The sequence below is a fragment of the Myxocyprinus asiaticus genome, chromosome 20 (assembly GCF_019703515.2).
Source record: "Myxocyprinus asiaticus isolate MX2 ecotype Aquarium Trade chromosome 20, UBuf_Myxa_2, whole genome shotgun sequence".
NCBI classification, from domain to species: Eukaryota; Metazoa; Chordata; class Actinopteri; order Cypriniformes; family Catostomidae; genus Myxocyprinus; species Myxocyprinus asiaticus.
Window position 1 is genome coordinate 39,931,379 of NC_059363.1, and position 18,493 is coordinate 39,949,871.

The 18,493-nt window shown below is 43.3% G+C and overlaps 1 protein-coding gene across 7 annotated transcripts in view; it reads left to right on the plus strand.

Moving 5' to 3' along the window:
- The window catches only part of kif6 (kinesin family member 6), a 326,246-nt gene that overhangs the window by 275,449 nt on the left and 32,304 nt on the right, over positions 1–18,493 (plus strand). For all 7 annotated transcript variants that reach the window (XR_007892184.1, XR_007892185.1, XM_051646212.1 and 4 more), the window contains 2 exons: positions 15,697–15,778; positions 15,895–16,030. Coding sequence is in view for 5 of the 7 variants with exons in the window: in XM_051646212.1 (XP_051502172.1) it covers positions 15,697–15,778; positions 15,895–16,030 (218 nt within the window). In the remaining 2 variants the exon portion in view is untranslated. The remainder of the gene's footprint in view (positions 1–15,696; positions 15,779–15,894; positions 16,031–18,493) is intronic.

Genomic DNA, 18,493 nt, shown 5'->3' on the forward strand with positions numbered 1-18,493 from the left:
GAGTTAGTAACAAAGCTTGACGTGCTCTGTTGTTCACCAGGTCCGCCGAATTCCTCAAAGGAATAAGGCGCTGAAACCTCGTCAGTATGACTACACGATGTACCCCCTCCCGTTAACGCCAAAGTTTACTTTGTAGGTCAGGAAAAGGGGAACAGGGTCCAAGTTGCTCCCCAAAACAGTCACTCCTAACATGCCACACCCTCCTTTCTGACCTTCTTGGGCGATCTGTACCATAAGGGCAATGCCTGACACACGGGTCATTCAGCTCCCACGCACTACTCGACACTGGTTCCAAAATAAGTCTAATGGGTTCCAACACCTTCGCAGAGGTGGCTAGAGCAAAGCTGTCCCTTGGCAAACTGTTACAGACAGAACTGCAGCGTAAGCATCACAAGCTACACACAAGATAAGTCGTCCATCACAAAACGGGTGTGGATCGACATTACCTTTTAAGGCATCATGCTAATAGACCCTGTTTACATATGTCCCATTAATACGGAACCACTGTTAATTGGCCAGGACCTACTGAACCGACTTGATCCGGTCATTGACTGCCGTCGTGGACACATGTGGGCTCAGGTTGACATACCGAGACCAATTGATCCAGAAAACAGTTTGCAAGCTTCAGATGGACAAGTCACCATCATCCAAAAATCCAATAAGAACAATTACGGGCCCTTAATAAAACCCTTCAGGGTACTATAGTCACTGTAAATTTGCACTCTGTTCTTATCAATAACACTTTGCATGCTTTAGGGACTTTGTCAGAGAAGACAACTTATGCGTGTATCGTTAGAGATCTAATGCAGGACCTCCTCAGGGAAATTAGCTCCTCAGTCAACAGTCTGAGTGGTGGAAGGATACCAGCTTACCTGGTCTCCCTAGACCTTGTCGAACAAATCCTTAGATCTGCTACTACCTCCATTGTGCAACCTTCACAGATACACCTGGCATATAGTTTTGGCATTGAAATTCCAATCCATGTAAATCCTCAGAACCTCAAAACAGGATTTATCCTCAATCTACCGTCATAGGCAGAATATATACTGACTAAAGTCCGTATTTAATGTTGGTTTTCAGAGAGATAATGCACACATTCACCTCAAAACACCACCAACATTTGCCTACCATGATGAACCTAAATGAGCCTAACCTAAACATGTGTACCAAGACAAAGTACATTCATTGGGTTTGTCAAAACGCAACCCCTTTGTTAGAGAGGTGACTAACTACCTCTCCGGCCTAAGAGCCGAATTCCCTGAACAAGTGTCATGGTAGCATGTCCATCAAAGATGAAGGGTAAGAGCGAGCAGGCAATCGCTGGCTCATTAACACACCAGCCACCAAAGTCCCAATTTCATACAACCACCATGATACAGCCATTAAACGAACACTACCAAACCAAACGGTGTTCTTAATGGTTCCCCAAGGAGTCACCGTGCACATTGACGATATTGTCCTCCATCATCTCAACGTTGACAAACATGACGCAGAAATTGAGATCATGGACGCATTTAGAGGTCACAACCTCACCATTGATGACACCCTTCAACAGCAGCTTCAGGCTGAAGGGACGAAATTAGTGAAGTTCAGTCTCAAACCAACTGGCTTGACCACTATATTCCTAGTCACATAAGCAGATCGTCATCTTACCAAGAACACCCTATCAGTTTGGTTGCCCTCTGGCTCCTCCTTAGTGGTTGGATCATCGCAGTTATTGCACACGCCATGTACAGGTACATTCAACACCTACAGGCCAGACTGGACTCCCTCCTCGTACAGCCGCGTTTTACACACCAGTCTGAGCCCATCCCACAGGTTAACCCCAATCATTTCCAAGGATAAGCCTTTTAACCTTTAACCCTCCTTTCCTCTAACATTTTGTTCCTAGTAACCAATGTCAGGTTCTACTTTGATTTTGTGTTATGACCAAAGAACAACAAAGGATTGTGTTATGGTTAATGCTGTGCCTTCCAATAACTTGAAATGTTTATGTGTGATGAATGTAGTTGTAGATTTAGCTAGAAGTTCTATGCCCAGATGTGCCTCAATCTCTGTCCAGACAATAAAGCCTCTGTGAACTCTAATGAACTGTATGGACTGTGCAACCATTTTCTTTCCTATCAGGAATACATGGATGGCGTAACACACAGGTTACTGTGAACCGACAAGAACTGTTCGGCCCTTCAGTTGCTCTAAAGATGCTGGACAACAACCAACTCTTCAGACCAAAGGGGGGAATGTTGGGCCTCATGTATTCAGATAGAAGACAAAGGCAGGCCTAACACAGTCGTAAAACCTAACTCAGTCCCCCACATACCAAGTCATAAATTTTACTGATAAAATCGCGCCAAAATCAAACAAAGGGAGTCCAAAACAGACTACAAATCCCATGAAGCCTTGCTCACTAAAGAATCGAACTCTCAACTCCTATTGGATGAGGCACACGACAGAAAGCACCTCAACCATGACATCATCAGGAGTAGAAATACCTCTGAAATGCTTCCGGGATTTGCTTCCAGCAACTTTGCTCGCCGTGTGTAGCTCATCGCTGCTCTCAGGTGCAACCTCATGGCACAAGGAAGTAACGTCTGACTTGAAACTGTGGCCATACAATCTCCATCTCGCTGGACAAGTTGAGATGACTCTTTGTTCCACCGAACACTCTAATGGATCCGAAGGAGACAGCTGAGCAATCCGCATCTTCATCCATTTGCCTGCAGAAGTGAAGAGAAAAGATTTCTCTTCCCTCTTCAATCAAGTCAACGTCGCTGATTTCTCTGCCAGCCCGCCGAGAATCAGCAGCCGTACCACCCGCCGACAGAGCGAGGAAACGTCCTCCCGTCATTACCCGAGCCTCAAGGAACCGAGTCGGAGTTAAAGGACGTATGAACACACATTCTGCATCCTCATGCGATTCAACTAAGAGGTTTACGTCTGGGCAGAGATAGAATATTATAGTGTGTTATTCTTGTGTACCAAGGTTTTTGCTTATACAGTTTACGGACCGCCATGTCCGCTCATTATTAATACTCATGGTATTAATTATCACGAATTTGATTTGCTGTATTGTGGTCCAACCACATTGGACTGTTGTGCATTTCCGCCATCGCGGGTGAAACCGGCAAACTGAGTTTATCCATTAAAGAATCAAAGACTGCTGGACGGTTTAAGAGCCGTCCACCGCATCTCTGAGTGATAAACTAACAGCTGCTTCCTCTCCCACGATCGCAAAACCGGCTTTGGGGCCGTCACTTTATTCTCTCTCTCTCGTACTAACCACACACACGCACGCGCGATCCCTCACAAACATTCTCGGACACATTTTTGGCTAGTAGATAGCTTCGTGGTAAAGCTCAGCTTTGTCCCTAAGCTATCATACAAGCGGATACACGCGGTAACTGGTAGATGCCATTGACTGGTTTCTCTCTGCCCACATTCGCGGCCATATTCTCTGGCCAGAAGTCTCGCGTGACATGCTCTCCACGAGAGTCATGTCTGCCATTTTGTGCGTGTCCCTCCTTACACACACACACACACACACACACACACACACACACACTTGCTCTCACACTCACACACACACCTTATGTGTTATAGGATTATTTTAGTTTCCATATCTAATCATATCACTGTTTAGTTTGTAGTTGTAAGTCGGAAGTTTATTGACTGCATTGTATTAATTATTAATTGATATTACTGCATAAATAAACTTTGTTATATTACAAAGAGAAGTGTTTTGGTTTGTTTTGCATATGTGTGTCATGCTGACGGGATGTCAGTGCTCGGATTCAAGCCTTCATTCATTGTTTTTTTCCCCGAAAATCGATATTCTTGGGATGTCAATTTTCCCAAGAAAACAATCTAATAATTAGACAGTTATACTATCGGGTTATTAGTCCCTGATTCCAGGGTGGTGCCCCATCAATGTTAATCCTTATAAATGTTCTGTTAATTTTTGATAATTAATAATTATCTTTGATGATTGTTGAATTTGAATGATCAATAAGCTAGTGTTAATTTTAATTAATGTTTCATCGATGTTAACAATTAATGATTATCTTTGATAATTGTTGATTTAAAGGATTTTAAAAAGCTAGCATTGATTCTCATCAATGTTCTATTGATTTTAATAATTAATAATTATCTTTGTTAATTATTAATTATTGCTAATAACCAAACCCGCTCCTAAATGTAGCGCACTACATTTACTGGAGCCCTATATGAGGTTTTAATGAGTTAGATTAAATTAATTAATTTAAATATTAATTAATAACTAAAGAAATAATTATTAATTATTTCTGATAGTAACACTGATCTAAACAACCAGTAAAGCCCTACACCACAAACAACATCCACTTTCATATGAGGGCTCATTATCAAATGTTATTTTGCTTTCAAGAAAGGGTATTGCACAACAAAGTCGCCCTGATCATAAGGCCCTCACATTACGTTGTTATCCTTTGGCAAAGATAATGCACAAAAAACGGCCACCCTTAACTTGGGGCTCAAAAGCATACATTGTTTTTCTTTCAACAGAGGGTACTGCACAACAACGTCACCCTTATCATCTGGCCCTGTGCACATTGTTCAACCTCCTACAAAGTTATTGCATAATTAATGTTCATACACAAGCATGGCTATCCTCCAACATGAATATCATTCAAACCATGCCCCCTTTATCATAAGGGTCATCAGTAAACACAAGTATCAAATCAAATCACTTTATTGTCACACAGCCATATACACAAGTGCAATGGTGTGTGAAATTCTTGGGTGCAGTTCCGATCAACATAGCAGTCATGACAGTGATGTGACATATACCAATTTACAATAACATCAAATTAACACTGCGCAATTTAAACGTCTGATATACACATAATTACACACAACAATATACAAATAATAACATACACTGTACAGTATACAATATGCACTATATAGATACACATTATTCAATAAAAATAAAAAATAAAAATATATAAAAAAGTATATATAGTAGTATTTATAGAATGTACAGTATTGTACTGTATTGACATTCAGGCTGTCGGTTGATAGTCAGTTGTTAAGAGAGAATATAATATAATAATAATATAATTTATGACAGTCCGGTGTGAGATATAAGAGTAAGAGTAATAAAGTGCAGTGCCGATGTATTTTGATCGTGGGAGATCAAGAGTTCAAAAGTCTGATTGCTTGGGGTTAGAAGCTGTCATGGAGTCGGCTGGTGCGGGTCCTGATGCTGCAATACCGTCTGCCTGATGGTAGCAGTGAGAACAGCCCATGGCTCGGGTGGCTGGAGTCTCTGATGATCCTCAGAGCTTTTTTCACACACCGCCTTGTATATATTTCCTGGAGGGAGGGAAGCTCACCTCCGATGATGTGTCTGGCAGTTCACACCACCCTTTGCAGTGCTTTGCGGTTGTGGGCAGTGCTATTGACTGGCTGCACCAGGCGGAGATGCAGCCAGTCAGGATGCTCTCTACAGTGCAGGTGTAGAACCGTGTGAGGATGTGGCGGTTCATTCCACACTTCCTCAGCCGTCTCAGGAAGAATAGGCACTGATGAGCCTTCTTCACAATGACTTCAGTGTGGATGGACCATGTGAGTTCCTCAATGATGTGGACACCCAGGAACTTGAAGCTGCTGACTCTCTCCACTGGTGCTCCATTGATGGTGATGGGACTGTGTTCTCTGTCTTTTCTTCTGAAGTCCACCACAAGCTCCTTTGTCTTACTGACATTGAGGGAGAGGTTGTGCTCCTGACACCAGTGTGTCAGAGTGTGCACCTCCTCTCTGTAGGCTGTTTCATCATTGTCAGTGATCAGACCTACCACCGTCGTGTCATCAGCAAACTTAATGATGGCATTGGAGCTGTGTGTTGCCACACAGTCATGTGTGTACAGGGAATACAGTAGTGGGCTGAGAACACAGCCCTATGGGGCTCCAGTGTTGAGGGTTTGTGATGAGGAGATGTTGCTACCTATTCTAACCACCTGGCGTCTGCTTGACAGGAAGTCCAGGATCCAGCTGCACAGTGAGCTGTTTAAGCCCAGAGCCCGGAGTTTCTCGTCTAGCTTAGAGGGCACTATGGTGTTGAATGCTGAGCTGTAGTCTACAAACAGCATTCTCACATAAGTGTTCTTTTTTCCAGGTGGGAGAGATCAGTGTGTAGTGTACATGCAATGGCATCATCAGTGGAGCTGTTGTTGCGGTAAGCAAACTGCAATGGGTCAAGGGAGAGAGGCAGCACAGAGCAGATGTAATCTCTGATTAGTCTCTCAAAGCATTTGCTGATGATGGGGGTCAGAGCAACAGGACGCCAGTCATTTAAGCAAGTTATTTTTGATTGCTTTGGAACAGGCACAATGGTGGATGTTTTAAAGCATGTGGGGACTACAAACAAAGAGAGGGAAAGGTTGAAAATATCTGTAAAAACACCAGCCCGGAATGCCGTCTGGGCCCGCGGCTTTGCGGATATTCACCCGTCGGAAGGATCGGGTTACATCCGCTACAGAGACGGAGAGTGAACTAACCTCTGTAGCTTCGGCCGCGAGAGCTCCCTCCGCGAGGGCGGTGTTATTTCCCTCAAAACGAGCATAAAAATTATTTAGCTCATCCGGGAGAGAGGCAGCGGTGTTCATGGTGGAGATTTTATTCCCTTTAAAGTCTGTGATGATGTTAATTCCCTGACACATGCTTCTAGAGTTGGTGGTGTTAAACTGTCCTTCAATCTTGCTCCTGTACTGGCGTTTTGCTGTTCTGATTCGGAGGGCATAACTGGCTTGTTTATGCTTCTTCACGTTCCCAGAATTAAAAGCAGAGGTCCGTACATTAAGTGCCGCGTGAACATCGTTATTTATCCATGGTTTCTGGTTCGGATAGATCCGTATTGTTCTGGTTGGAACGACGTCCTCTACGCACTTTCTGATGAAACACATTACGCTATCAGTGTAAAGCTTGATGTCGTCATCAGAGGCGGACCGGAACATCTCCCAGTCCGTGTGATCAAAACAGTCCTGTAGCCTAGAGTCTGATTGGTCCGACCAGCACTGGATCGTTCTGAGGGTGGGTGCTTCCTGTTTCAGTTTCTGCCTGTAAGCGGGCAGAAGCAGAATGGAAGAGTGGTCCGATTTGCCAAATGGTGGGCGGGGGAGGGATTTGTAGCCATCCCGGAAGGGAGAGTAGCAATGGTCCAAAACCCGGTCCCCTCGTGTGTTAAAACTAATGTGCTGGTGGTATTTTGGTGCAACTGATTTGAAACTGGCTTTATTAAAGTCCCCAGTCACAAGGAATGCGGCCTCAGGGTGCGCGGTTTCCTGCTCACTTATACTCCCATACAGTTCCTTGAGTGCCCGGTCTGTGTCGGCTTGTGGCGGGATGTACACAGCAGTGATAATGACCGCTGTGAATTCCCTCGGTAGCCAGAATGGTCGACACAGAAGCATGAGAAATTCCAGATCAGGAGAGCAGAAAGACTTGATAGAATGTACGTTCCTCTGATCACACCAGGATTTGTTGATTATAAAACATACACCACCACCTCTGCTTTTACCTGAGAGGTCTTTCGCTCTGTCCGCTCGGTGCACGGAAAACACCGTGGGTTCAATGGCTGAGTCTGGAATCAGACATCCAAGTTTCCGTAAGGCAGATAATGCAGCAGTCCCTTGTCTCTCGTTGAAAAGAGATCTGCGCTTTCAGCTCGCAGAGCTTGTTATCCAGAGACTGAACATTTGCCAGTAGAATAGTGGGTAGCATGGGTCGATTTGCGCGGCGTCTTAATCTGATGAGAACGCCGGCTCTGTTTCCCCTTTTCCTCCTGCGTTTCCACGGCTGTGCAGCCCAGACAAAGGGCTCCGCTTGTGTGTTTGTAAACAGCGGGTCGGCATTGAGGAATTTGAAGTCCGGTTTTCAGTGTGAAATTGCTGAACCAATGTCCAGAAGTGTTTGTCTGTCGTAGACAATAAATCGTAGACCCTGTATCATAAGGGTCATCAGTAAACACAAGTAAGGCTTATCCTTGTGCAATGGTATTGCACAAACCATGCCAGGGATATTGGATAATTCATGCACAACTGTCAAATTCTAAGTTTTCCACAACTCCATTTCTTTTCTCCAGATTGAAACTAAGGCCACAAGACCTGGTTCGTAAGCCACCTGGGACTCCTCTCTTTTTGGGGTAGTATTTTAGTTCTCCTTTTGGGGTAGGCTCCTCGCCCCCTGCCTCCTATCTCCGGCAGGATCTGATGATTCGAGTAGCAATTTCTTCAGACCACCTAGATGGGGCTTATGCCAAAAAGAGACATTGCATTACTGTTTCATATTATTCATCAAATAAATGTCATGCCAACTTAAGTCTGCGAACCTTTCTGATAGAAATGTAAGTGTAGCATAGTTGTAGCAGGAAGACTCACAGCTGTACATCATCATCACTCCATTTTCTAGGTAGCTTCTAGCCAATCATGTATCAGCCCTTGCTTTATAAGTCTGTTTACAATCTATCACATTGCTATTTCAGTGTGCCAACATGGCAACCTCCACCTCCCCACCACCACCAGTTGAGTCCCGTCCTGCACGGGAGTAGGCTCCTCACCCCCTGCCTCCTGTCTCCGGCAGGATCTGACAGTTCGAGTAGCAATTTCATCTGACCGCCAGACAGGGTTTATGCCAAAAAGAGACATTACATTTCTGTTTCATATTATTCATCAAATAAATATCATGCCAACTTTACTTAAGTCTGCGAGTCTTTCTGATAGAAATAATTTTCAATGCCGGAAAAACCCTGTCCATGTTTCTTCAATTCTCTCAGTCTCACGTGAGGCCCTGTCCACTGATAGATAGCCCACGCCTCGCACATGGATATTTACATATCATGATATACACAATATAGCAAAAACTCTATCGAATGACACTTCATATTATCAGCACAATATACACTTGCGGCCAAAAGTTTGGAATAATGTACAGATTTTGCTGTTTCGGAAGGAAATTGGTACTTTAATTCACCAAAGTGGCATTCAACTGATCACAAAGTATAGTCAGGACATTGCTGTTGTAAAAAACATCACCATCACTATTTGAAAAAAGTAATTTTTGATCAAATCTCGACAGGCCCCATTTCCAGCAGCCATCATTCCAACACCTTATCCTTGAATAATCATGCTAAATTGCTAATTTGGTACTAGAAAATCACTTGCCATTATATCAAACACAGTTGAAAGCTATTTGGTTCGTTAAATGAAGCTTAACACTGTCTTTGTGTTTGTTTTTGAGTTGCCACAGTATGCAATAGACTGGCATGTCTTAAGGTCAATATTAGGTCAAAAATGGCAAAAAAGAAACAGCTTTCTCTAGAAACTCTTAGGTCAATCATTGTTTTGAGGAATGAAAGCTATACAATGCTTGAAATTGCCAAAAAAAAAAAAACTGAAGATTTCATACAAAGGTGTATACTACAGTCTTCAAAGACAAAGGACAACTGGCTCTAACAAGGACAGAAAGAGATGTGTAAGGCCAGATATACAACTAAACAAGAGGATGAGTACATCAGAGTCTCTAGTTTGAGAAATAGACACCTCGCATGTCCTTAGCTGACAACTTCGTTGAATTCTACCCGCTCAACACCAGTTTCATGTACAACAGTAAAGAGAAGACTCAGGGGTGCAGGCCTTATGGGAAGAATTGCAAAGAAAAAGCCACTTTTGAAACAGAAATAAAAAAAAGAAAAAAAAAAGATTAGAGTGGGCAGAGAAATACAGACATTGGACAACAGATCATTGGAAAAGAGTGTTATGGATCTTAACCCCATTGAGCTTTTGTGGGGTCAGCTAGACTGTAAGATGTGTGAGAAGTGCCCGACAAGACAGCCACATCTATGTCAAGTGCTACAGGAAGTGTGGGGTGAAATGCCACCTGAGTATCTGGACAAACTGACAGCTAGAATGTCAAGGATCTGCAAAGCTGTCATTGCTGTACGTGGAAGATATTTTGATGAGAACTCTTTAAAGTGGTTTAAGAAGTTCTGAAATCTTTTTCAAATTGTAATAGTAATTGTTCATGTTATTAATGTCCTGACTATATATTGTGATCAGTTGAATGCCACTTTGGTGAATAAAAGTACCAATTTCTTACCATAAGAGCAAAATCTGTACATTATTCCAAACTTTTGGCCACCAGTGTATATCGTCATATTGCCTAGCCCTGTTATGAGAACAATTAAGCAATATCACATATGTGCAAGTGTGCCGTTATACTGAATATCAGCTTGACTACAGGTAATCACAGTCATGCTGATCAACAGCACAACTGTGAGTGTGATATTACTTTATACAGCAGTTCTATAAATAAGTTCATATTTATTAACCCTTTTATATGTACCATCACACATATTTGATGGTTAATAACTGGGCCCCGCAGAGTAGCATCACACATATGTGTTTCTGCAAAAGCTAGTTATGTTACAAGCTGCCAGATTCAAATCGGCTTTCGCGCTGACACAGGCTATGCTGTTCAAGCGTCTGTAATTTATATTCGCTCAAACAGTTACTCATACATTCTTTTGAAGCACAGGATATGTTTATTTTATACACATACATCCAAGTCATCACCAAAGTACCAGGATAAAAAGTTTACAGCTCTTGTACGCAGTCAACACATCAAACATGATCTTCCTCCGATGCGTGCTGCCATTGTTTACATAAGTAGCGGTTGTCATTCATCACACAAACAGCTACTCAAACAGCCTTTTCAGGCATATAATATATTTGTTTTCCCAAACAGACAGCCAAACTATCATAAAAGCACCACGATAACAGGTCACAGCTTGTATATGCACAGCCATCACATCTAAACACTATCTTCCCATGCACCAGCCACGTCTGCTTAGGTGCAGATGTGGTTTTCATTCACAAAAACAGCAACTCAAACAGTCTTTTCGGGCATATAATATGTTTGTTTTCTGAAACAGACAGCCGAACTATCACAAAAGCACCATGTTAACAGTTTAAAACTTGTATAATCACAGTGAACACATGCTGAGCGTGATTATCACGCAGTCAGGTCTGTTTACGTTAGCGCTTGTCAAGTCAAGTCATTTTTATTTGTATAGCACCTTTCACAACACACATTGCTTCAAAGCAGCTTTACAGAAGATCAGGCATTAACAGAAGATAAAACTGTAATATCTATAATGCCTTAGAGCCATCATTTTGTAGTTTGATGAAATACAATTGTGAATTGTGTTTAAAAATAAGTAACTAAATAATAACTGTATTTATAACCCCAGTGAGCAAGCCGAAGGCGACTGTGGCAAGGAACACAAAACTCCATAAGATGTTGGTTAATGGAGAAAAATAACCTTGGGAGAAACCAGACTCACTGTGGGGACCAGTTCCCCTCTGGAAAATATCATGAATATAATGCCAATATTACTTATGTATAGTGCATGGTTTAAAATTATTAAACTAAGTCACACACACACACACAGTGTCAGAGATGTGAAACCGGACTGCTGATATTATTTGTTCATTTATTTTTTTATAGCTATATATGAACAAAATAAATAAAATAAATACAGCACAGCAGACAAAGCCCATTTGTGCACATTTACTACAGTATGGAAATGACAAGAAATCAAAAAGTAAAAAAAAAAAAAAATACTCATCTACACTCTGCCCCCCTCTCCCGGCTGTGCAGTGTCGTGTGCGGAAACAACTCACTCTAGGGGGCACTGCAGGGGAATTTAGACCCTGCTCATGAAAAGGTTAACTTGCATTTTAGACAAAATATGGCCAATTACTTTGCCAATTTTTCCCTGTCAATGCAGATAGTTCTAAAAACAGCCAGAGCAGAATCAATCTTTGTGTGTCACCAAGCAACAAAAACTGACAGCCTGTCTGGAAAACCTAAAACATGAACAAGCAGAGTGAGACAAGCAGTGAAACACTGTCCAGTGTTGATTTAAGAAATAGCAGCACTCCTGAAACACCACTTGTCTAATCAGATTAGAGGGATGGAACTAACTGTTGTTTAAAATAATTTATGACCCATTCTTGAGTGTTTTAAATTTGATGGTGAGGTTGACAGATGTTTTTTGTTCCCTGTCTGTCACTCACTCGACATTGTGTCGATGTAGTGACACTAGGGGTTCACTCTTGAATGCCCCAATCACCTTTTCTTTATTCAGAAAAGGCCAATGAAAATTGGTGAGTGGAATTTGCATGCCACTCTCCGGCCCGGACATACGGGAATAAAAGGAGATGGCATGCACCACTCATTCAGACTTGTTCTTCTGAGCCGAGCGCATGTGTGTTCGTCCCGTCACCCTGTCTTCTGCTGCTGGAATTTACGGCGCATATCAGCGGTCACCCTCGAGTCCATAGGTATTAAAAGAGTATATTTCAAAAGAGTATATTTTCTCTATAAGAGCTCGCACAAACGATTGCCGTCTTTTTAAGGATGTCCTTTCACCTTTGTGCTACTGGGTGTGGCTGTTATCTCTCCCCACCGGATGGCCACGAAATCTGTCTCGAGTGCTTGGGTCACCAGGGGTCATGTTCTCACTGCGAGAACATGCCCATGAGAACATTGCGGTCACGGATCTCTTCCTTCTTGGTGAAGCAGACAGCCACCGCTGCTGCTTAATGACCCGTCCGTCCTGGGTTGAGACGGTGAGCACCGTGGGCGATCTGGATGTGGATATGGGAATGTTCCCGCCGGCTCAGTCCCCGCAGACCTTCCAGCCCCCAGCATGCTTGTTCTACCCGGTAGAGCTCAGGATGAGGCTGACGCTGAGTTGACAGCCGTGCTTGCCCGGGTGGCCACGAACATCGGGCTTGAGTGGAACCTTCCGCCCGGTGGTTGGCACTTTCCAGCCCATCGCGATGGCTCATCAGGACGATCCGGCTCGGCTATGTGATCCAGTTCACCAGACGGCCGCCTAGGTTCAGTGGCATACTCTCCACCGCAGTGCGAGGGGAGGATGCCTTGGTCCTTCGGGTGGAGGTCACCACCCTTCTGGCAAAGGGAGCGATAGGACCCGTCCCCTTGGCCGAGTTGCACAAGGGCTTTTACAGCCCTTATTTTATCGTGCCCAAGGGGGGGGGGGTTGCACCCAATCCTGGATCTGCGTGCCTTGAACAGAGCCTTACATGGGCTTCCGTTCAATATATTGATGCATCATCTGTACGACATCAGGATTGGTTTGTGGCCATCGACCTGATGGACGCGTACGTTCACATATCAGTCCTTCCTCAACACAGACCCTTTCCTCGGTTTTCCTTCGAGGGACGAGCATACTAGTACAAGGTCCTCCCTTTTGGTCTGTCCCTGTCTCCTCATGTCTTTACCAAAGTTGCAGAGGCAGCCCTGGCCCCGCTAAAGGAGAAGGGCATTCCCATCCTCAATTATCTTGACGACTGGCTGATCCTAGCTCACTCGTGAGATCTATTGTGTGTGCACAGGGATCTTGTGCTTTGGCACCTCGACCGACTGGGCCTTCAGGTCAACTAGGAAAGAGCAAGCTCTCCCCTGTGCGAAGCATCACTTTTCTCAGTATGGAGTTGGACTCGGTCACCCTGATGGCACACCTTACGAACGAGTGTGCACAGTCAGTGCTGGCCTGTTTAAGAACCTTCAAGCAGAAGGTAGTGGTCCCGGTGAAACAATTTCAGAGGCTCCTGGGGCATATGGCATCCTCGCCGGCAGTACTCCCCCTCGGGTTGATGCATATGAGACCACCCAGCACTGGCTACAGACTCGAGTCCCAAGGTGGCCATGGCGCAATGGCACCCAGCGCATGACTATCACACCACAGTGCCATCATACTTTCAGCCCTTGGTCAGACCTGGAGTTTCTATGGGCAGGGGTTCCCTTTGAGCAGGTCTCGAGGCGCTTTTTGGTCACGACGGATGCCTCAAATTCGGGCTGGGGCGCTGTGTGCAATGGGCAGGCAGTATCAGGGCTCTGGACAGGGCCCCGCCTGCAATGGCACATCAACTGCCTAGAGTTGCTGGCAGTATCGCTGGCCCTGCGGAGGCTTCGGCCATTATCCAGGGCAAGCACGTGTTGGTTCGGACGGACAACACAGCAACTGTGGCATGCATAAACCGCCAGGGCGGCATATGCTCATGTCGCATGTCGCAACTCGCCTGCCGCCTCCTCCTTTGGAGTCAGCAGACGTTGAAGTCTCTGCGAGCCACTCACCTCCCGGGCGTCCTCAGCCATGCAGTGGATGTGCTCTCACGGCAGGTAACACTCCGCAGGGAGTGGAGACTCCACCCCCATGCAGTCCAGCTAATTTGGGAGAGATTCGGGGAGGCACAGATGGACCTATTCGCCTCCCGAGAGTCCTCTCACTGCCCCCTTTGGTACTGCCTTGGGCTACACCCAATACCTTTGCGAGGTTCTACAACCTGTGCATAGAACTGGTTTCGACCCAAGTGTTACGAGGTAACAACAGGTTGGCCGGGCAGCCGGTCGGTTGTATTGCTTGCATTGCACCTTTCCCCTTTTAAGGTGATAATGTGTGCTACCTTGTCCTCAACAATTCCCCGCAACTGGTGAACACTGGATGCCTCTTTAATTCTTTAAGCACTATTCGGTGGCGAACTCAGCAGAGGAGTAACACCGCCAGGCCCAGTACTCGTGGCATGCCCCTTTTCAGGTGAGCCCATGTACTTGGGCTCAGTGCTCCATACGTGGTGATTCCCTCTTGGTAATCCTGTATGATGCATTTCCACTGTTCGGTTTCCCCTCTGGTGAACCCTGTGTGTCCCCTCATCAGAGCTCTGCTCTGCCTCGGCCACTGTTGCGGTGTACCCTCTCTGTAGATAGGGCCTCCCCAGTGGCATCATTCCACATGTGTACTTCCCCATCGGTAAGTCCATGTGATGTATTCTCCACGTTAACCTCCCTCTGGTAGGATGTGGTCTCCGTAGTGCTCTCCCTCCTGGAGAGGGAAGAGCACTTTCCCAGCATTATTCTAGCAGGTGCTTGGCAGAAAATTACTTAATACAAAAATCAGGAAAGGCCACCGGTAGCTTCCTCAGGTAAGTGCCTCCTCCCACCCTTATCGGGACCAGGGAGACACCTTACCTAACTCGCTGGAAGGTCACAACATGGTCGAACGCTCGCTGTGAGGCATGCAGCAGCCTGCCTGTGTCTGCTCCTCCGTACCTCGTGACACGGTTCAGTGCCTGCGGCGTTTCATATTGGAACCCCTAGTGTCACTACATCGACACAACTTCAAGTGAATGACAGACAGGGAATGCCTTGGTTACTGATGTAACCTCTGTTCCCTGATGGAGGGAACGAGATGTTGTGTCCCTCCTGCCGCAGTGCTGAACCGACTGCTGACATGGCCGGGACTCTCTCTTGGCTCCTCAGCACAACTCTGAATGAGTGGTGCACGCCATCTCCTTTTATACCCGTATGTCTGGGACAGAGAGTGGCATGCAAATTCCACTTGGCATTTTTCATTGGCCTTTTCTGAATAAAGCAAAGGTGATTGGGGCTCTCAAGAGCGAACCCCTAGTGTCACTACATTGACACAACTTCTTGTTCCCTCCATCAGGGAACAGATACATCAGTAACAACTTTTTTTTTATTTATTTTGTTTTTTATATATATTTAAGAGAATCCTGGAATAAGTCACATAACATTTTCAATTTAATAGTTTCTTGGTATATCTCCCTTCAGGCTTAACAGGGAACCAAACAGAATCAGAGTCAGACCCTGTAGAGGACAGAATCCTTAACCAGATAGAGGAGGAGAAGAAAAAGTGTGTACCATTTTATTTATTTAAAACAGTATTATGGTCTACCTGAGTGTTATAATCTTGTATTAATATGAAATATGACTCATTTGCATAACTCATATTGAAATTTGTCTTTATAGTTACAAGATCACATCTGGACATTTAAAAGGGCTGAAGACTGAGATTGAACATCTACAGCTGTTACGAGAAAAGTCCAAAGTGAAACTTCAATTAGAATTTGAGGAATGGTGGACCCAGGAGACCAGCAGACTGCAGGTTTTATAGTTATTTAATTTCAATGACAAAGCTAAACTTGTCTACAATGTTAAAAATATGATTGTACCAGTGGTGTAGTTCTACTAAAAAAAGTGGTTTACTATTGCCCAGTCCTTAGATGGCGTAATCTGCTTATAGAGAGCGGCAAAACTACAACTCTGTAAATATCGTAAATGGGTCATTCCTACAATTCGGTGACATTCCGGCTTTGAAACTTTGAAAAATAAAACATACTTTTACAAGTTTCTTCATGTTTCATCATCATCATGTGATTGATATCTAAGAAACATATCTGTAAACTAATATTTACAATTTTACTTCTGTTAACATAAATATTGTATATTGAATTTTTTTTATATTAATTTTCCATATATCTTCCCATAACAGGGTGGACATGTTATGCTTGACCACATATGACTAACACCACAAAATAAAGGAAAACATAAATAAAAAAATAGAGTTATAAACTACAAATGACTCAAAGTAATTTTGCAGAATGGGTGATGTACACCTCCAGTGTGTGATGTATTTTCCTAACATACAGTATATCTTCAATGGAAGGTCATAGTATCATGACATACAGGGTGTGCAATAAATCAAGGGACACACAGAAAACGTCCACTATCAGTGTTAAAATTATACATTTACCACAAATGAATACATGTTATTGAGAGAGTGTAACACTAAACTCTTTACTGTATGCAGGGGGAAAAATAGCAATCCAATGATTTAGCATTTATTTTTGTTTGATGTGCAGTTTTTGGGACATGAGAAAATGATACAGTGCAATAGATGAGGATTTCAGTTATTTAAAATTTAACTTTTAAGCCCACAGAAGTGTATAACATTATAAAAAGTCTTTATTCTTTTTAACAAGCCTATCAAAATTGTAATCGGGTGAAATTAAACAATATAAATTCCACTCACACCTGTAATGGGGACTTAAATGACACAGAATTGTAGGAATGACCCATATTTACAGGCATTCCTGTGCGAGACGCTGCTTTACTTTGAAAAACAGCTTGGACGGACGCAAAAACATGTTCAGTGTGAACGTCCCCACTAAACTTAAAATGAAAAATGCTTTAATACAATGACCAGGAAGAAGAGAGAAAGGGAGAGAAAAGGCTTAACATGAAAATAGTGTATTTCTCCTTGGATTAGTGTTGTTGTTTTGGCAGTAAATAGTGTTTATCATAAGGGAAATGTAAGAAAATCACGATAAGTGTTTTAACTACACCTGCACTACTGTACTTTTATTTGAATTAATGCATTAATGCAGTTTTTCTTACCTCTCTCTACCAGAACAAGCTCTGACATATGCAATAAAATGTAATGGCACGTCATGAATAGGAGCGTTTACTGGTGTTTTAAAATCCCAATTGTGGGAAACATTTAACAAGCACTCGAATGCTATATTATTTTTAAAAAATTATCTTGTTTCTGACAGAAAACATGCTGATTGTTACTGATCGTCTGTGTAAAGCAACAGCCGATATCTCACACAACTCATGCGAAAGGTGTGTGTGTTTCAGGTCAACATCTTTCGATTTGTGAAACATTCTCAGCAGTTTGGGTATGTGACGCTAAAATGAGGGACAAACGGCATCGCGTATGGATTTCATACAGAACACAATTTTTTTCCCTTAATTACGGGATGATTCCTTATTTTACAGGACGTTTGGCATATTTTGTTAATTAATTTTACATGATACTGCTTCAGTGTGAGGGTGACACTCTCTCTCAACTCACTGTCATAAATTCCCTCAGTTGATGATGGTGGCGACAACGGTTGTCAGGGGCGGGGAATGGCAGAATTCAAGTGATAATGCACCAATTACAACAAAGAATCTCCAGTTTCACAAAACAGCATCTAATACATTTAAAGGGAAACTAATGACAGTAGATTATACATAGACTTCTGAAGCAGCAAAACAAGTGGGTATACCGAGGGTATACGCAAATATTGATCCTTAGAAGTCGTTATACGCAAACAGTCCTGGTAAAAAAGTAAGCACACGGTGTATAAGTGCATTTGGCCCTGACTACACCACTGGCTTGTACTGTATTTAGCAGCATGATGTGTTACTCCTTTTTACTTTAAAGTCAGGATATGTTCACTGGTATATGTTATGATTAACATGACAGTAGCTCAATCGCTGGGTGATATAACCTGACAGTGTCATTTTCAGCTGTCATACATGGTCCTACTCTCCCTTTGTCTGACATCAGACAGCCCCATCCTAAACCTATGCCATTGGTTGAGCCAATGTTGCTGTGTTGGTCTGGCTGGGATGTTCAAACAAACAATGCGATGTTTTGATATTACCACAAAGATTTAGTGTTTACACTTTTTGCTGAGGGCCGATCATTATTAAAATTTACATAATTTAGAATTTAAATACATTTAAACAGCACAACAAGAGACTGTTATTAAAATATGAAAAATTCAAACACATTTAC